We start from the raw sequence: 21,155 nt of genomic DNA, 5'->3' as shown, positions 1-21,155 counted from the left end.
ATGGGCTGCTTATGTGGCAACCTCGCTAAAATGCGCCCTCTTGTGTAGACCGTTCATTTGAAAGTTGCACCGTTGGCCCGTTGTTTCTCTGTTGTGTGCTTGAACTGTAACTTGGTCAATGATGCGGCCTCTATGTCTTCTATCAAGGGAAGATCTTCAGTGTTGTACTCAGACCGAAAGTCAGGGTCACGAATATTAGGTGATGAGTACGTGGTGCTCCAGTTTGAAATGTGTTTGAATTTGAAAATCAAAGATCAAACTTCTGTAAATCAAAGGATAGTATAGAGTAATTAACCCAAAATAAAAAATAAAATAAAATAAAATACAAAACAATTGTAAGAAATTATTTCAAAATAGGATTAGAAAACAGTCAGCTATACTTTTGGGCCTTCAAGTTTCCCTCTTATTTCAACCTAGGCTTTCGATTTTCAAAATTTTCAATTGAATGATTCAATTCTAATTTTAGTTTCAATTTAGATTCTATATAATCAATTAGAATCTTAACAAATGTTCCCTCTGGCAATATATATACATATCTATATAATCAATTAGAGGTCCATTCAGTTAAAATAAAAATAAAAAAGACTTATAGGTGTACAATTAAGAGACAATAGTAGAATCCTTATTTTATGGGACAATTGATCCCAAATTGTATAGTATAGTATCTATATTATATAGTATCTACATAATATAAAGAGCATTAAAGAAATGGTTATAGAAAAATAAAATACCAATAAAACGTTAAATATTAATAATTAAAAAAATAATAAAAATATCAAGACCGTGTGAATAAAAACACAGAAATATTCCCAACGTGGGTAATTGTAAAGCACAAAGGCACATGGAAACGCTACACTTGGCCAGAGCCACAAAGATGCGCACTTACAGTTATGCCCTTTGAGATTCCTCCCCACCACCGGCACTCTCAGTCACTCATAGTGCGCACTGCGCACCCACCGCTTTGTCTGTTTGTCTGTCTCATATCTCACACCCTCCGGTCGGGCTGGGTCCCACATTGTTTTTATTAACCTTGTTGATTCGTTTCGCTTGCGTTTCATTTTGCCGATTTTTATGGTCTTTCTGTTCGTTTTCGATTAGTCGTGGGATTTTTCGAACAAAAAGCGAGTCAAACTTTAAAAAAACTTACAACTATGTTATCACGGATTAAAACTCGGCCGCTTCACGAGAAAGGCTTAAATAAAACGACGTACTTTGAGCTTGATTTGCTAAGACACCACGTGTTCAGGTCAGGGTGTTTTTGGTAATTGAACTCGATTGGTAATATGATTTTTCTTTTTTTACTACTTCGGTTAATGAAAGGTTTGTAGGGGTAACACGTGGAACCGTGGGAGTTGAGGATATTTTCGGTAATGATGATTATGACAGGTCACTCACTCATACCCCCAACAAAGTGGGACTTTCCTTTCTTTTATATTTGGGATCCAACAACAAGGGTATTTCCTTTTTGTGCAAAAAATTATAAAATAAATAAATAATAATGAGAGAGTTTTTGTTATTTTTAGTTTAACGACCACATGGGGATTTATAATGCCTAATTTTATCGGTCTTGTCATCTGCTTTTAGCTCCAAATAAATAGTTTTAATTTATGTATTGTTAAATTGTTTTTTTTTTTTTCCAATTTGTTTGGTATGAATTTGAATTATTCATTATCAAGTTAAAAAATATATATTTTTGGAGATGAACAAAAATAAGTTATTTTTGGAAATTTTTTTTTTTTTCTTTCTAAGATTACGTTTGGAGTTTGACAATTGATTAGGAACAAACAAGTTGATGATAAAGCATTTTTAGTCTTTGGAAAATGTTTTCTCATTTTTTTTTCAATTTTTAAATGATATTATAAGTATCATGAATTGATTAATTATATTAGAAAAGTTTGGGAGTCTTAAGGTTTAACCAAACGAGACATTTTGAACCTTATGAGACATCAATATATGGTGCCAACCAAATACCCCCTTATGGTGAAGTTTCTACTGATTGGTAAATTTTGAGAGATTTCTTAATCTTTGGCATAGATCAGGAATGATGAATATTACTTAATAAGTTTCATAAAAAATAATTTTAAATTTATTTAGGATAGGTGTTGTCAAATTTAGAACTTATAACTTCATAAATCTTTAACTTTAATAGCACATTAAATTATCTTCTTTTTTTTTTTAAGAAAAAAACTTTAAATCATTAAAAGGTGGGATTATCACTAAAGATATAAAATAAATTTCTTTCAATTGTAATTTTAAAAAAACTTATACAATACTATATAATATAAATTTATTAAAACACTTGCCATCTTTATCTTTTTATTATTATTATTATTTATTTATTTATTTATTTGAGTTCTGCAAGCATGTTCTCTACCTAACTCCGGTCATTTCTCTTCTCGTGTCCTCTCCATATCCGGCATTTGTTAATTTCCTTTTTCTTTTTAATAGCAAATTTGAACCATTTTTCGTTCCCCAATTCTATCTTGGCAACTAAGTCATGTAAAATCTCACACAATCCTCTTCCCTAATACATCATAGTTTTTATTTGATGGTAGATGTTTGATTTGGCTTCTGACCATGATGGGACAAACAGTAATTTGTCGGGTGAGATCCCTCCTGAGCTTGGGAGGATTTAAAAGCTTGACACTCTTTCAACAAAGAAATTAAGAAAACTCTAAGAAATTAGAAAAGCAAAAGAAAAAAATTAAGGATATTTTGATGAAATTATATCCATTTATAATTTCTTATATATATATATATATGTATATATGTATATCGTATAAACATTTCAAAAAAATTATGATTTATGAAATGAATGATTTATTATATATCCATAATTTATTTCATTTCTTCCTTATCTCTATTTTTTTTTTCTTTTTTGGTTTTACAAACAAAAAGAATCCTCAATTAAAATATATATTGTCTATTTAAGCTTCTTGTTTTAATATTACATGTTCAATTTTATCGAATTTTAACAAAATAAAACATGATAGAAGTGGAAGTTTAAAAATTATGTTATAGTTCAAACTTCAAAGGGACATTATTTTCAATTTGGTGTTTATATTTTATTTTAATTTTTTTCTTTAACCTTATAGTTAATTTTGATGGTTAACATATTTTAACAATTATTATTTAACACTTGAAAATGAAATAATCAAATTACACGCCATTAAATTGAAAAAAATAAAAATTAAAAATCTAACAATGTTAACAAATAACACACAAGTAAAAATAATTCAAAATTTTTGATCTAGTGGTAATTTTAGAGACCTCTTTATAAATAATTTATGACATTATTTGATATTATCTTTTTGGCTTTGAACATTATTTGATATTATCAAAAACAGTGCATTCCTACTTGTCTATAATACGCAGTCGAATAGAAGACATAGCACATGGCAGCGAGAGTGATCCCACAAAAAGGTTTAGAAATTAGATATTTTTATTTTTATTGTTCTCTATTCCATCTTTTTTCTTTTTTCTTTTTTTTTTTTTGTTTTTTTGTCAAATTGTATATAAATTCAAAATTGAGTGGAATTCTTGTACCCAAAGATCATAATTGAAAATTTATAAGAAATTTCAAAAGAGGGTGTCATATTAAAAGGCTGAAAATGACATCCATATGATGCCCTTTCTAGAATTCTTGTTCATTAGACAACATTATATTAAATTCGAATACGGAAAGTTTACAAAATAACTGGACTATAATTAATTAGTAGAAAAATCAAAGTATATCATTGGAAAATGATAGGAATGTGAAATTAAAGGAGAAATTGCTTTCTACACCACGTAAGATATGGTCTTCACCAAAGACAAATTGAATTTGCCATCTACGCACAACACATTAGACATGTCAAACTAGCTATGCATTTTTGTTCAACGGTAGGGTTTCTACTTTCGAGTATTCTTTGTCTTAATAAATATCAAATGTCTCAATATTTGCATCCACTTGCTCATGCCATAAATTGTTCTATATCAAGTATGGTTTGGTAAGACATGGATTTTTTTTTTTTCCTGCCTAATTGTGTATGGTTTATTTTAATTGGATTTTGTTAAACATCTTGAATTTAAAGGATAAAGAAAAAATAAATACCAAATTGAAAAAGCATCTAAAGCTATTTTGAATTTGATTTTTTTTTATCCTTTAACCTTATCGTTTAAGATATCTAAACTAAATAACTCTTACCAGTAGCAGTAGCTAACTTGCAACAGTAAATATTTTAAGCAAACAAATTATATATGATTAGGTATAAAAAACAAAAAAATTAACCAATTACCAACAAACATGGGATAAATCATAAAGTTTTAAGTTTTGATTTTTACTTCAAATTGTTTAAAGTTACGTGTACAAATCATTGTTTTGGTAAATATGTACAAATCAATTTGAAAACGAGATGGGTCTACAAATGTACAACTTACATGTGCATGGACGTTGATGTTAGTATATTATATATATCTTTTTATATTTTCATTACTTTGTAGAATTTCTTATATTTTTTAAAATGTAAATGAATTGTTCTATATTATATTATATGTCATTTGGTACATGCTAAAAGTGTTTAAAATAATTCAATTCAAAATAAATTTTATATTAATTACTATATTTTAAGCAGCTTTACTGATTGACACAAACTAGGAGCAAAAAAAAAAGAAGTTTTAGGGTAATAGGTGCACCTATTTCCAATAATTCTAATTTTCATTATTCATAGGATCGCTCTTGGAGTTTTTAATGGGCATCCAAAACTAATCCATTTAGGAAAACTTTACTAAATTGGTAGTAAAAATTCAGTAGGATATATCCATACATTGAATAAAACCTAATAGCATAAAAGATAAAAAAAAAAATTATCATTTTTAATAAAAATTTCAAAATTATATTCATACCCATCAAAGGTTCCAACTCAAAGAAAATAAAAATAAAAATAAGCATACATATTAGATTAATCTAACAGAATATACTCAAAGAAAGTAAATGAATTCAAAAATAAATAAAATAAAATATATAATAGTCTCATAAAAAAGCATAAAAGAGATAATATATCAACAATAGAAAATATGATGAATGTGAATATTCGATAATAACGAAATATACGAAGATGATGATGATAAAATGGTATCCAAAAGTAGCATACACCAACTGTTAGCCAAGACTTAGGGAAAACAATTTAAAAATATAAAATTATGAGATGTGTTTAATGAGTGAACCGGTACAATATTATGAAAATAAAAATTATTCTTAAAAATCATTTCCCTAAAGACCACACTCTCACTCTTTAAAAGTTTCTTTGTATTGATAAACAATTTTCATAAAACCCTTAATTATCTCTAACATAACAGTTTTATAAATCATAGGATAAAAAAGTTAAAACCAGATAATAAACTTTATCTTATAATAAAATAATGCTTTTACAAGTTATAACTATAGGTAATTAAAAATATAAATAACCATATACCGTAGTAGTAGTGTAACAACAATAACTCTTTGTAGCATATTCATTGCCATAACTTGTCGCATGACTATACCAGCATCTCTGCTTCTCGTCAATTACTATGGGAGAGGAAACTGTCAATGCAACCATCAGCGTCTCAGAGATGTCGCATACTGGTTCCTCTCGTCCAATCTCAAAAATCACATGATCAAGTAAAGGATAGTCAGATAATTGTGCCTAACTATCGTCAAACAAATCCATATCTATCGTATAGCATGATACATAATAATCAACCATTATATTTATAAAACTATTTAAATAATATGTATAATCATTATATTAAAATGTTCCCACATATACCAACATAAATATAAATATATATATATATATATACTTGTATAACCATAAAACAAAACTTATTTAAGTTAAATCATTCATTTTTATATATTATAATATGATAAATTTAATAGTTATTTCATAATATGTAATAAAACGTATAATTTAAACAATTCTAGAAATAATAATAATAATAATAGAGTAATTTATATATCACATATAATCAAACATATAATTTTTAAAACCTGATATGGGATGTGTGCATGGGACATGCAACGTATGAAGATGTTGTACCAAGTCAGCAAATGGAAGCCAAGTGGGACTGAGTCATTCCGAGTTTGGTGGTCATATTGGGTTTGTTGTTTCTATTACATAAATAGTGTTTATATTGGGTCTGTTGTTTCTGTTGTTTCTGTTGCATAAATATTATTTAATGCTTATCGTAGGTTTGGTTTGTTAGATGTGGGTCTATTTTTCCGTTTCAATATAATTGTAAAGAGTATAAATAGTCTTGAGATATTTTTAAAAAGGATATATATAGAAGAATCCAACATTCTATCTACTCTCTTTCTTCTCACTCTGTTTGGCTATGTTGGACACTAGAAGCAAAACTAATGCTAAGTTTAAGGCGGAGTTACAAGAGACCTTAGCTAAACATGATACTCTCTTCCACACCATTTAGACAAAGTTGCAGTCCATAGAGATGGGCCAAGGTTCTCGAAATTATGAGTGTGAGGAGAATCATTTTGTTGCTGGGGAAACGTCCTAAAGCAAGTCTGGGGAAGGGCACCAACAGCCCCATCCTAAGCTCCATATTCCACACTTTGTTGGGGACAAGCTGACTAGTTGGCTTATAAGGTAGAATAGTATTTCTAGATGAATCAAATTTCCCCTACGCAACAGGTTCAGGTGGCTGCATTCTATTTGGATAGACTAGTCTTACAATGGTACGAGTGGTATACCAAGTTTAAGGGACCTTTAACTTGGACAGAATTTTCATCGGCCATTCTTAAATGCTTCGGTCCATCAGAGTATGACAACCCATCGGAGTCTTTTTATCAATTGCATTAGATAACCACGGTGGCCGCTTATCAGGCTAATTTTGAAAGGCTCTCCCAATGCATTGATACTGTACCCGAATCATTTTTTATCAGCGTTTTCATTGGTGGCCTCATAGATGAAATTTCACATTGAGGTAAAAATTAAACAACCACGCACCTTGTCAGATGCCATTGTTATGGCTCGCTTAATCAAAGAAAAGGAAGCAATTCCAAAGCGGGCAATTTTTATGCCAAAATGTGAGTTCCTTTCCTACTAAGCTAATACCAAATCCTACTACAGGAATTTTGGATGCACCTTTAATTTTGAAAACCATGCCACCACCACCACCAACATCCAAGATATGACGATTGACAAGCTAAGAAGCCGAGGAGTGTAGGGCTAAAGGGTTCTGTATTTATTGCGATGAGAAATTTGTGCCAAGACACAAATGCCAGAAGCCCCAATTATTCATGATTGAAGACGAGGGGAATTCTTTCGATGAAGAGTTGGGAGCACCAGAAGTGGAGGATGAAGGGCACGAACCTCAGTTCAAAATCTCTTTCCAAGCTATGATGGGCTTTTCCAATCCTCAAACTGTCCGGGTTGCTAACAAGGTTTGTAATTAAGATGCTATCATCCTTGTAGATGGTGGAAGCATGCACAATTTCATTGACCAGAGACTTATGAGCCGCCTGGGTTTACCTATAGTAAAAGGGCCACCATTCCAGGTAATAGTTGCTAATAAGGAAAGAATTCAATATTCTACTTGATGTTTGGGGCTCGAGATAGTAGTTGATGGTCACAAGATTAAAACCGACTTCTTTATGCTACTTGTGGGGGCTTGTCAAGTTGTATTAGAGGTCTAATGGTGGGTGACCTTAGGTCCAATTGAAACCAAATAACCCAGTCCTCACGGGTTTAAAATGCATCTATAAGGAAAAAGTATCCACACGCTTATAAACCATGCTTCGTTCCCCTTTCCAACCGATGTGGGATTTCAAATCCATTCTCCTATATAGTCCTGTCGGTAAAAAATTCGGATGGTAGTTGCCGTTTCTGTGTGGATTACTGGGTTTTGAATGATATTATAGTGAAGGATAAGTTCCTGATCCCTATCATCGTTGAACTCTTGGATGAACTCCATGGTGCTAGGTACTTTTCAAAATTAGACCTTCGATCCAGTTATCACCAAATCTGAGTCCGGGATGAGGATATCCACAAGACAGCTTTTTAGACACATGATGGTCATTATGAATTTGTGGTGATGTCGTTTGGTCTCTCTAATGCTCTAGCAACATTCTAAGGACTCATGAACGATCTTTTTCGAGGCTATCTCCCTAAGTTTATCCTATTTTTTGTTGACGACAAACTAATTTATAACCGTACTTGGGAGGACCACTTTCAACACTTAAGAATGGTTCTTTCTATTTTAGCTACTAAAAAATTGTTTGTCAAGGGCACCAAGTGCCAATTAGGCATGAAGCAAGTTGAATATCTTGGCCATGTTGTATCCGAGGAAAGAGTAAGTGTTGACTTTGCCAAGATTGAAGCTGTACGGAATTGGCTAGTTTCAACCACGGCTAAAGCAGTCAAAGGTTTCTTAGGATTGGCAGGCTATTATGGGAAGTTCATCCAGGGTTTTGGAGGGATAGCAGCCCCTTTGACATGTCTATTGTCGAATGAAGGCTTTAAGTGGTCCCCGAAGCTGCTCGAGCCTTTAAGCAATTGAAGCAAGCCTTGGCCACACCACCAGTCTTCAAGTTACCTTATTTTTCCAACCGTTCATCGTCGAGAGTGATGCCTACACCTATAAAATCAGTTCTATCCTGATTTAAGAAGGTTGGTCCCTCGCTTACTTCAGTAAAGGACTCAAACCCTCATATGCCTCCTTATCTACTTATGATAAAGAGATGATAGCAAATGTGAAGGCAATCGGGAAGCGGAGGCCCTATCTCCTTGGGAGGCCATTCATGGTTCGAACGGATCAAAAAAGCCTCAAGTTTTTAATAGTATAGTGAATTACGGTACTAGCTCAAGCGAGATGGTTGCCCAAGATAATGGGATATGACTACAAAATCCAATATAAACTGGGAAAGGAAAACCAAGGAGTTGACGCACTCTCCCGTGTAATGGAGTCCCAATGAACCAAGGAGTTGACGCACTTTCTCGTGTAATGGAGTTCCAATGCTTAGTTATTTCCATTCCTCAATCTGATTGGTGGGCCATTCTACAACCTGAGGCAAAAACTGATCCTTTTTACTTGAAAATATCTCAACTTCCTAACCCACAGTCTTATCTCTTACGTGATGGGATTTTGTTCAAAAATATAAAATCTATTTGAGTCCTAATTTAACTATGATACCATCTATATTGGCTAACTCTTATTCATCTCCAACTGGAGGACACTTAGGTTATGAAATACGTGGTCAAGGATGCATGCTGCAATAAAAACATATATCAGAGAGTGTGATGTTTGCCAAAAATTCAAAATTGCTAGTCTCAAGCCTGCAGGATTACTACAGCCACTGCCGATTCCAAACTGTGTATGGAGTGACATCTCCATGGATTTCATTGAGGGATTGCCAAGTTCGTGATGATATAATCTAGTCTTGGTGGTTGTTGATAGATTGTCAAAATACGCACACTTCATTTCCCTCAAGCACCCTTTCACTGCTTAACCAGTAGCTTGTGTTTTAACAACTGTGGTAGTTCGACTGCACGACATTCCAACCTCAATAGTTACTGACTATGACAAAATCTTCCTTAGTGTCTTTTGGAAAACACTTTTCCAATTACAGGGAATAATGTTGAAGATGAGCTCAGCTTATTACCCTGAGATAAATGACCAAACCGAAGTTTTGAATCGAATCCTAGAACAATACCTATGTTGTTTTACCTTAAATCAGCCAACCAAGTGGCACGATTGGCTGTATTAGGCCGAATATAGTTATAATATATCTATCCACTCTTCTTCTAAGAAATTACCATTTGAGGTAGTGTATGAAATTGCCCCACCATCTTTTTTAACTTATGTTCTATGAACAACAAAAGTGGATACTGTGGATGAACTGTTGAAAAATCGAATAGCATTATTGAAAAAATTGAAGGAAAATCTGACCGTGGCACATAACAGAATGAAGGTTCAATCAGATCGACGACGGTGGGAGCTCAGTTTTAATGTTGGAGATTTGGTACTGCTCAAACTTCAATCTCATCGGTAAAGGACAGTGGTAGTTAGAACTTCTCAAAAATTAACTCCACCATATTTTGGTCCCTACAAGGTAATACAAAGGATTGGTTCCGTGGCCTATAAGTTGGAGTTGCCAAAAAGGTCACAAATTTATACTGTTTTTGATAAAAGTTTGCTAAAAAAATATGAAAGAACTCCACCTCCAACTGTGGAGATTCCATCCTCCATGATTGGAGAATTCGACCCTCTTCCGCAGCCAGAGTTAGTTTTGGCCACATGAACTATTTAGAAAGGTAAATATCATCCAAAAGAAGAAGTATTAATTAAATGGGTTGGGGCACCCGAAACTGATGCCACATGGGAAAACAAATTGAGACTTGCTAGACAATTTCCGCACTTCCTCCTTGAGGATAAGGAAAATTCAAGGGGGGAGGACTGATATGGGATGTGTGCATGGGACATGCAACGTGGGAAGGTGTTGTACCAAGTTAGTGAATGGAAGCCGAGTGGGACTGAGTCATTCCTAGTTTGGTGGTTATATTGGGTCTGTTGTTTCTGTTGCGTAAATAGTGTTTATATTGGGCCTGTTGTTTCTATTGCATAAATAGTGTTTAATGCTTGTCGTGGGTCTAGTTTGTTAAATGTGAGTCTATCTTTCTGTTTCAGTAGAATTGTAAAGAGTATAAATAGTCTTTTGATATTTTTAAGATAGATATATATAGAAGAATCCAACATTCTCTCTACTCTCTAGTCTCTTTCTTCTCACTCTGTTTGGTTCTATTTTTGTTGCCCAAAACAGGGGCTTAATTTACATACACACAAAGCTTCCATCAAAACCATTTCGGGAAAAAAAAAAAAACTCATTTATAGATCATAACTTAAACCAGTTCCTCTTTTGGATTATATCCAATGTTAGTTTGGATGGCTAAAATAATAATAAAATATTCTTCAGGTTTAAAAAATTAAACCAAAGATATTGGCTGTATATCGTTGTTCCAAAATAACTTTAATTACTCTAAAATTTCTAAAATTGAATAACAAATAATCTAATTATAATGTGAGCCTTAAATCTCAGATATTTAAAATTGAGATTTTTGATCAAATTGAAATTAAACCTTCTATTAGGTCTTTTAAAGTCTAGTTATATTAATGTAACTTCAATTTGGTCAAATTTGTCTAGTTATGTCCAAACACAATTCAAACCTATCTGATATTGAACTAACTGATTCAAAATTAGAAAAAAATTATTAAACGACGTTTAAAATTCACAAACTTTTTATTGACGGGAAGTTCATAAGATGAGTAATAAGAAGATATGTAATTACCTTGGTTCAAAAACTTTGCAGGTTGCCGGAAAAGCTCCTCAAAGTGTCTGCCAAAATTGATATTGTCAGATCTTTCAAACGGTGATGAATCATGGCAAAAGGAGGCTAAAAATGGATTTAACGATCTAAAATAGAAGGAAGGGAAAGGTGGCCTGGCCTAGGTTGGCCTAAAAATAGTCGAATAGTTAGAGAGAAAACTAGTGTCGATGCTGGCCTTGGAAGCCCAGTTTTGGCGCTTTGCTTGCCGCAAAACTTGGTGGTTAAGGTCGTTGGTGGGTATGGTATGTCCGTGGCTGGTGCATGCCGTCTGTAACCGATCAAAACAGGCCCAAACGACGTCAATCCAATTTGTGGGTTAAACGAGCCATGGTTCAGAATGCAGGTTCAATCGAGTCTATAAAGGTTTTGGGATAAAATGAATATTCTTTGACTTGTTTACTGGTGAGGACACTCTCCAAAGCATATATAGTCTTAGGGTTTATTAAATGACAAAACTAAGGATTAGTTTGGACATAAATAAATATTGATATTTAAAAATCTTCTAGAATAATAACTTTATAATTGTAGCTTAGAATTAGATGTGTTGTCTAGCTATGGCCTTGTATTGATGAACTGTATGTTATGGAATACTGATCAAATTAAATTTATTGACTAAGAAAAAGTAAAACTTCGGGTTCATGTGGTCAAAGGGCTAAGTTATAATCTCTGGATCACATGTTCAAGACAGGATGCGGGCAAAAACCCAAAAAAAGGTAAAACTTCGGGCCTATTAATAGTTCAATCAATCAATCCAATTAAATAAAATAAAATTTAAATTTAAAATTCTAATTTTGAGATGAATTGTCATGGTTACAAATTTATAAGTAATTAGTAGAATTTAACAAATTTAATATTCTAATTCTGATACGGATTGTCACAATTACAAATTAGCAAGTTATTACCGTAAGCTAATAATATGTTAAATTTTATTTAAAAAATATTAAATCTATTGTTGAGTTATTATTAATGAATACAATTTTTATTTATTGTTCTTTTAAATATTTGTCCTAATTGTCTTATACATAATTTTCCAATAATTTGGAGGTATAAAAATATTTACCAGGAAAAAACCTTTAGTGCATCAGTGGTTGCAACTCATCTGCTACAACTTCCAATGCATTACTGACATGTAGTAAAAAAAATCCCACTATTATCTTTTATATTCTATATTTTTTCTTTCGACATTTAATATTTTAATATTTAATATTTTAAATGATGATGGGAAATATTATTGGGATTCTTTTTTACTACATATCAACAATGTATTGGAAGTGGTATCAAAATGAGCTGGTACCACCGATGCACTGAAGGTTTTCTTGTTTACCAGGCCTTCACTTCATTAAGCTGGAATTTTAATGGGCCAAACCCAGCATTCAAAAAAATCCACATAAAAAGGGATAAAATCCACTCACATAAAAAATTATGCTTTACTTACATGGTTATGATTTAATTATTCATTTCCTATTTCTAATATCATTTTTTTTTTTTACTTTCGGTTAAGAAGCAAATTTTTTTTTTTGTTTTTTTTTTTTGTTTTTCCTTTTTTTGGGGTTAAAACAAGGGGCACAAAGCTGTTTAGGAATTAATGTGACAAAATAAGATATTATTATTTTATTAATTTATATTTAATATTATTTATCTATTTAAAAATTGATTTATTAATATTTACGTTATATTAAATTTTTATCTAATAAAATTATAATACCTCATTTCTAAAAGGATTATTGATATTAACTTTTTGAGAAATCTTTTGTCAATGCTTTGAATTAGTGATCCGTCTCAATCTTTTCGACCTTAGATTCATAGGAGAAAGTATGAAATATTGAAAAATAGAACTATCTAAATGCTGATTTTAACAAAAATACTTGGAATTATTTGTTCATTGACACACATGGCTTTGAATCAATAGATCATTATCTAATAGATTTTTCTAATCTAATATTCCATCCGTGAGTTATCAATACTTTTCAAAGATGTTCCTAGTTAAAATTAACAAAACACGATTATTTGATCAAATGACAAGGACATTCACTAAAAAAAAAAATAATAAAATCAGAGAGACAACTTAAAGTCGCATCATATTTCAACCCGAAAAAAAAAAAAAAATTGTCCAAATTAGGAGTTGATATTTAATTAAAATGCAACCATAACACATTACCATAGGATAAGAAAAAGGAGTTGGTGTATGAAGAAAATCATGTACTCCCACAAATTCATCTTTCATTCTGGGCCTCCATTGTCCGTACGCTACTTGATTTTCATAAGGCCTCTATCTATAAAATAATAATTGCAATTTATATTTAATTATTTATATGTGTGTCTTTCTCTCTGCCGAATCAAAAATTTGAAAATTTTGGATCCCATCTCATCTCAAAGCCCTTGGGCAAGTCCGCGCTCCTTCTCTAGAACCTTTTATTTTCCTTCTCTCTCTCTCTCTTTGTCTTTTCTCTATCTTCAAATTCGGACCATCCGCGTTGGTTTTACGCACACACATCAATCACCTACCCTTTCTCTCTCTAAAAAAAACTCTCTCTCTCTCTCTAAAATTCGAATCCGGATCCACCGCCTTCCGCCCCAAACCCTACTTTTCTCGCTCTAGATTCTTTCTCTATCTTTCTCTTTCTATCTGTTTTTGGTTCTTCGTTCTTTTATTCTTCTTCTCTGAGCTTCCAACAATGAGGAAAGGTGCGAAGAGGAAGACCAGCCACAAGGAAGAAACTAACTCTGCGCAGGACAACAACAACCATAAGGACTCCAAAAAAGCTATAACTCGGGCTAAGCGTGTCAAGGCCTCCAAGCCTCAAACCGAGCCTGAGTACTTCGAGGATAAGCGCAACTTGGTATGTATATGTATATGTATATATTGCACTTTTCTTCAATGTTTTTTTGCTTTTTGGTTTGCCTAATTTGAAAAAAGCCATTTTTGTTGTTTTTTATTTTTGGTCGTCGTTTCGTTTTTGTGGTCGATTTGAATGTTTTTATTGGAATGTAAAATTTGAATGTTTTTCCAAGTTTGTCAGCTTGACTGTTGTAATTTTCAATTCGGTTCCCGAAGATTACCAAAAAAAAAAAACAAAAAAGTGTAGAACCGTGAGATTTAGTGGCATTGTCTGCTAGTAGCATTTTATTGATGTATAATGTTGTTGTTATTGTTGTTTCACTAATCAAATTTTACAATGTATGTAATTCTTTTGTAGGAGGATCTATGGAAGGTCACTTTCCCTGTTGGGACAGAGGTTTGTTATTGAACTTTGTTATCCTTTACTGTTTTTGTAAGTTATATGAAAATTGGTTCTTTGCTGGCTTATGCATTGTCATGTTTCTTATTATGCCAGTGGGATCAATTGGATGGTGTCTACCAGTTCAATTGGAATTTCTCAAATCTAGAGGTGACCATATACTTTGCCTCTTATTTTTGGCTGAGGGTCTTACTGGGTTTATTTTGTCATCCTAATATTGTGTGTAGCTGTTTAAAAAGTGTTTTATCAGAATACATAATGCTAAGAGTATTCTTGTTTTGCTCAGCAAGCATTTGAAGAAGGTGGGATACTGTATGGCAAGAAAGTTTATCTCTTTGGTTGCACTGAGCGTAAGTAGCTTATGGACTTGACTTCATTATTTCCTTTTTGATTGAAATTTTACTTGAATTGCTGATTGTAGAGAGGGAGAGAATAAGTTAGTTGCATACGCAATTCGTTTTCAAACTTCAATTATTTTTTTTTTCTCTGTTTTGTTCTCTGTGTAATTTTTTCCCCTTAATTGCTGTTTATTCTTTCTTTGGGTTTTTACTTTATTTTTATTTTTTTGCAGCTCAATTGGTCCCCGTACAGGGTGAAAATAAAGTTATCTGCATACCAGTTGTGGTGGCTGTAAGTAATTTCAGATAATTTCCTTTTGATGTTAATGAGAAAATTAAGAAAATTCTTTTTTTTTTTTTTTTTTGTCATCTGTCTGTGTAACCCATGCGCATTTTTTAAATGTTTGATGCTCTAGTGGAAAGAGTTGTGGTTCTTCCTTTGGTCTGTGGACCTTATAATTTGTGATGGATGCTTAGCTTCAATATATTTTTTCTTATGGTTTTTCTTGATTGTAGGTCGTGTCTCCTTTTCCTCCTTCTGATAAAATTGGAATTAACTCAGTTCAGAGAGAGTCTGAAGAAATAATTCCAATGAAGCAAATGAAAATGGATTGGGTTCCGTATATTCCCTTGGAGGATAGGTACTTTTTCAATGCTAGTGCTTTTGAGCTTATCTCATACAATCTTTCCCCTTTTTGTTTTTATTTTTATTTTTATTATTATTATTTTTTTTAATATTTTCACAATTGATCTCATTGTTTTCTTTAACTTGTCTTCAGAGATAGCCAAGTTGATAGACTAAAATCTCAAATATTCATCTTGAGCTGCACACAGAGAAGGTACTGCTTCTCTCTCTCTCTCTCTCTCTCTCTCTGCCCTTCTTCCTCTCCTCCTCACTGTTTGTTTATTGTTCATACTCCTATACTGTTTTGTGGTTCCATAGTTAAATTTGTTACTGTGGATAAATCCATTTAGCTGTTTGAATGTCCATTGTTAACCGGATTGATGTGACTTTCATAAATTTTCTAATGTATTAGCTTCCTGACATGTATTGCTACGTGATTTATTTGTAAACATGGTGTTCCCTTCATCATAGGTTTGTTTTCCTTCATCTTCTTTATTTCATTGTGTCTTTTTCAAGAATGCAGTACACTTGGAGTGTCCTTATGTTATATTCTTCTGCTGGAGATGTGTTATATAATGGGCTCAATACTTTTGGTTATTTATCTGGCATTTGTATCTGTTCATATTAACATAGATTCATACGAATTTGCTTATGATCATCAATTCAATGGGGTAATTTTTTAGGACAATAAACTGATTGTGTTTTTATATTGGTAGGCTTTGAAAATCACATGAACATGACAACTGATGCAGCCTCACTGGCTGCATCTCTTCTTGAGCAAGTCAGGAAGCCTTGCAATATGACACATATTTATATAGCACAAGTTGTGTTTAGGCTGTAGCTATATTTTTTTGTTCAACCTTTTACTCACCTTCAAAAACTTTGTGTTTCTTTTTTTTTTTTTTTTTTGGGCGCATTTCTTATGTTGAATGTTCCCTTCTCATTTTTTCCCCATACGTTGCATCATGTTGACATGTTCTAATGTGTAGCCTGAATTAAAACATGGAGTTTGTGGACATATGATTGACTTATGTTGTTGATATGGGTCAATTGCTTTTATCGACTTGTGGGTCTAAATTTCTTTGTATTGTTATTTATGTTTATAAGTTTCTACGCAGGGCTGCTTTGAAACACTTGAAGATAGACCGCCTCAAGAAATATGAATACTGCTTGCCTTGTGAGTTCTCAAACTGCTTGTGTATGTTTAGCTTGCCACATTTCACATTAGCTGCATAGCAGCATATTTCTTATTGGAGGATATAGGATCCTTTCTCTACTGCACTTCATGTATCTTTTTAGGATGGAATACATCTTTGTTGCAAAAAAAAGTAAATAAGGAGAAAAATTCTTCTCACGTTTTCATGATGTCATCTAAATTTTTGCAGTAGCATCTACATTAAGATTAAGCCAATTTTTTGCCTGTTAGTATGATATTTTTATAGGATGATGAAGTTATATTTTGTTGGTCTTCCATCTTTCTTTTTACCTTTTTGCTACATCATAAAGATCTATACCTGTTTTGATATGTTTTCTTTGATTTACAGATTTCTACCAGCCCTTAAAGGAAGATGAGTTTGAGCAGAGCACTGAGGTTCAAATAATATTTCCAGCAGAACCAAAGCCGGTAAAGGCATAGTATAGAATGAAAAAATTTAATAAACACCAATTTTTTGGGATATGGATGGTCCAAGTTAAGCTGGTTTTAGGAATTCTATTATGATATGTAAAGTGGGTGCAATTCAGGATAAAAGTAAACATCGAAACCTATTATTAAAGTAAAAGAACTTGGCCTTTTAAAGTTCAAGCTAACAATTACTAGAATACTTGGGATTCAGCTGCTTTTTGATGTCTAAGATTATTTTAAGCTCAAGATAGCACTAGTTGTTTTGTTTACTGTTGGAGCTTTACTTTCTAGCATAAAAAATATGGCTTGCAATGGCATGCTATTCCTCTTCTTGACCTCCTGTCCGGGGAGGTAGCATATTTGACACCAAATTTGGCAAAGCCCACTTAAAATACTAGACTAGTGGGAGGTGGGAGATCATGAGTTTCAAATGAAAAATGAGTATCCCATTTGCTCATTTACATAGATTTTGTTGAATACGGTTATTTGAGTTGATGAGATTTGGGTAATTGTGGCATCTGTACTGTAATACTTGTCTAAACCGATTTTTCTTTTTAATTGCTGCAGATTTTCTGTGAATTCGATTGGGAATTTGATGATGTTGAGGTAATCCATTGACTCTTAAATGTTTTTATCTAGCATATGTCAATTGAATAAATATAAAATTACCTATTGGATTGAATGCTTGGGATGGGGTGAGGCTATTATGAGAGCTGACAAGAAGAGCTGAGTGAGAGGGAAGAATTAAGGGAAGAGAAGTTTGATTAAAAACTTTGGATTTTCACATCTTTTACACGATTTCCAGAATTCAGTAAATATTAACTGACGAACATTTAGGAGATTTTGGTAACTTTGCATCCAAACTCCATTGAAAACTTCGTAGATGATATTCACATCCATCAGTCTAAAAGCTTTAAAGTTATGATCTTCATGTATTATTGCCTCAAATGTGTTCTATCAATCCAAGGGTCCAAAACTCACAGATTGAATGTCATGTGTCAGTGGACAATAAGTTATGCTGACCATTTGTGAGATTACATGAATTTTTTAGCCATAAGAGAGATTGCTTGTTTGAAAGTTTTCTGGGGAATGCATAGATGAGCAAATAACTCTTAAAGTTGAGACTTGAAAGAGAGGTGCTTGGCAGCAGAGAAGCATTTGAGAGTTGAGATCATCAGAGAAGGGAAAGAGAGGGAATGGGTGATGAGGATGATCTGATTATCTCTCTCTGAGAGAGAGGTAAGGCAGGTAGATAATGGAGATTGAGAGGTTAGAATTGGGAAGTTTGCAGACACAGATATCAAATATCGGAGCCTATACAAAAAGTTCTATGGACTTGGACTAATTGTATTTATGAACCTGCAGGAATTTACAGATAAGCTGATTCAAGAGGAGGAATTGTCTGAAGATCAAAAGGAAGCCTTCAAGGTAAGCTGTAATGAAAGAAATGATTTTTGCTTTCTCTCGTCTCCTCTTCCCTTTCTCATTCTCTCTTCTTGATATCTTTGTGTCTGATATCTTTTCTCTCTCAGGAGTTTGTAAATGAGAAAATCCGAGAAGCAAGGAAAGCCAATCGACAGGTAGCATTGGTTGTTAATGGCTGTTTAAATATATAGCGTAGACAGAAGTTCTGCCAGTGTTTATGAAAATCTAGATGTGTTTATGACGGATATTGTTGGTTATTATTTTGGCTTAATTAACTGTATTTATACTTCACTGCATTTACTACTAATTATTCCTTCTATTGCGTACTGCCTGTATACATAGTCCTGCTTTGTTGGTGATTCCATTATAGTTTTCACTTATGAGGAGAAATTTGTTTCTCTATAGGCAAGGGAAGCCCGGAAAAAAGCCCTTGAAGAAATGAGTGAGGACACTAAAGCTGCATTTGAGAATATCAAGTTTTATAAGTTCTACCCCGTGCCAACACCAGATACTCCCGATGTATCAAGTGTTAAGGTAAAATCAAGAACACTACCATATTGAATTATAGAAATATTTTGCATTTTTGAAGCAACCCTTTTGCAGCTTGCAGATCTTTATCATGGGATCTATTTTAATACACTTTTTCTCCTCCCCCTTTCTGATCATATTCACCAAAGTTAAAGTGTGGTTATTTGTTTTTGCATGAGCTCACAGGTTTTTGCTTCTCCCCAGTCCCCTCTCCTTTAGTAGAAACTCATATGGTTTAACTGCCATAAACATTATCTTCTTGAACTCATGGCTGATATGTGTATGTATATGGTATAGTGCTAGGCAGATAAATAGGACATTAGTATGCTTCATAAACATTATCTTCTTGAGTTCATGGCTGATATGTGGATATACTTTCTTCCTCAATACATATTATTTTCTAATCCTATACATGCTAACCATTTTCATGTTTGATTGTGCATGTTGGCATGGGAAATTTTTGTGGGAGAGAACTATGAATAGCATCTTCCTTTTATGATGCCATGGGTTCAAAGGGAAGGAAAGTTTAGGCACATGTTTGATTGTGCATGTTGGCATGGGAAATTTTTGTGGGAGAGAACTATGAATAGCATCTTCCTTTTATGATGCCATGGGTTCAAAGGGAAGGAAAGTTTAGGCACAATGTTTTAGGACCAGAATGATTGACTTATAAAAATATTAATTTCCATCTGCTGTAAATTACAATTTATAACTACACATACATGTTATAGAAATATGATTTGCCTCATAGAAATATTATTTTCTATGTGCTCTGAATTGCATATGTTAGATAGGGAACTGATCTTTGGCATGCCTAGTTGCCTCATAGAAATATTATTTTCAATACAATTTAGGACCAAAATGATTGTCTCAGAGAAATATTATTGGCCTTGTAGAGATATTATTTACCTTGTACTCTAAAATGTACGTGTTATATAGCACTGATCTTTGGCATGCTTATTTATGGTTTTTCATGTTTTCTTTGTAGGCCCCATTCATCAACCGATACTATGGAAAGGCTCATGAGGTTCTATGATTTGCTCTGCAGAAAGGTTCGGTAAGGGATAAAATCTAGGTGTTAAGATCGTAAGAATTTGTTAATTATGAGGAAAGTTTAAGAGGCAAGCCCCTGGTGCCTCAGCTTAGCACTCGTCTGATCATGAGAGATCCAACACAGAAGTAAAATTTATAGGTTAAGAACTTAGATGTTACCATAGGAGGAATGTGTAAGATATGTTCGGCTCTTTTGATTTTTGTATTCGACTTAAATCAAATTTGAGGAGCAATGGAGCATGAATTTTTCCATAGCTCAAGTTTTTCTTGGTTCCAATTTGTCTAGGGAATTATCTTTTTCCAATTTTGCAACATTTGTTTTTCTGTTGACCCAAATTTGGATTCTACAACATGTTTCAATAAGAAGCATAGAACCCATATATTCCAAGTGCATAAAAATGGGATCTAGATATATGGAAATTTTATGGTAAAGATGTTCCGTATGAAGACCGCAGTATTAGTAATGGTTTTTCATAGTATTAACGACGGTTTTTTAAAAAATTATCATCAATATTATGAAAAATCGTCACCAATACTGTGGTCCGCATCATAAATGGATTATCTAGATATATATATATATATATATTTTCTTTTAAATGGTATGAAGAGATAGGAGGGGGTACGAAGAGTTTAATGTGTTCCTCCATTTTATTTATTAGGATAAATTGCACAAAATTCTCTTAAACTCCAATGATGTTGCAAGAAAATCTCTTCAAACTATTAATAATTTATACTTTTAAAGAAAAGGTTTACATCAAATCAGAAATTCCTTTTAAAAGGGAAAAATGTGTTTAGTTCCGCATAGGCATGGCCTAAATTTACTAGTTACTTAGCCGCCATCAGTTTAGATATTCATCAAAAACCACTTTTATAAAACTTCCATCCACCAGTTAGACTTTTACCCCTTTTTTGGGTTAATGAAAAAGGTCTCCTGCTATTACAGTACAACATGGATGCATTGGC

General features: G+C 32.8%; 1 protein-coding gene across 1 annotated transcript; it reads left to right on the top strand.

Moving 5' to 3' along the window:
* The first annotated feature begins 13,666 nt into the window (after nucleotides 1-13,666).
* LOC107425476 (protein HEAT INTOLERANT 4) lies at nucleotides 13,667-20,504 on the top strand. Its single transcript, XM_016035475.4, has 14 exons — nucleotides 13,667-14,200; nucleotides 14,558-14,596; nucleotides 14,696-14,749; nucleotides 14,886-14,949; nucleotides 15,171-15,229; nucleotides 15,454-15,578; nucleotides 15,717-15,776; nucleotides 16,681-16,739; nucleotides 17,107-17,186; nucleotides 17,754-17,792; nucleotides 18,552-18,614; nucleotides 18,719-18,766; nucleotides 19,017-19,145; nucleotides 20,128-20,504. The coding sequence occupies exons 1-14, from the start codon at nucleotides 14,036-14,038 to the stop codon at nucleotides 20,173-20,175; spliced, it is 1,032 nt and encodes a 343-aa protein (XP_015890961.3). The 5' UTR covers nucleotides 13,667-14,035; the 3' UTR covers nucleotides 20,176-20,504.
* Nucleotides 20,505-21,155: the final 651 nt, after the last annotated feature.

Source organism: Ziziphus jujuba, chromosome 7 (assembly GCF_031755915.1).
Source record: "Ziziphus jujuba cultivar Dongzao chromosome 7, ASM3175591v1".
Classification (NCBI taxonomy): Eukaryota; Viridiplantae; Streptophyta; class Magnoliopsida; order Rosales; family Rhamnaceae; genus Ziziphus; species Ziziphus jujuba.
The sequence above is the reverse complement of the archived record's forward strand: the minus strand, read 5'-3'. Positions and strand labels throughout refer to the sequence as shown.

What these genes read in the sequence shown, in the direction of transcription:
- LOC107425476 (XM_016035475.4), top strand. Translation starts at nt 14,036, where the DNA reads ATGAGGAAAGGTGCGAAGAGGAAGACCAGCCACAAGGAAGAAACTAAC. An exon ending in TCTCTTTGGTTGCACTGAGC is followed by an intron (nt 14,950 to 15,170) that starts GTAAGTAGCTTA and finishes ATTTTTTTGCAG; the next exon opens with CTCAATTGGTCCCCGTACAG. An exon ending in TTGAGCTGCACACAGAGAAG is followed by an intron (nt 15,777 to 16,680) that starts GTACTGCTTCTC and finishes GTTTCTACGCAG; the next exon opens with GGCTGCTTTGAAACACTTGA.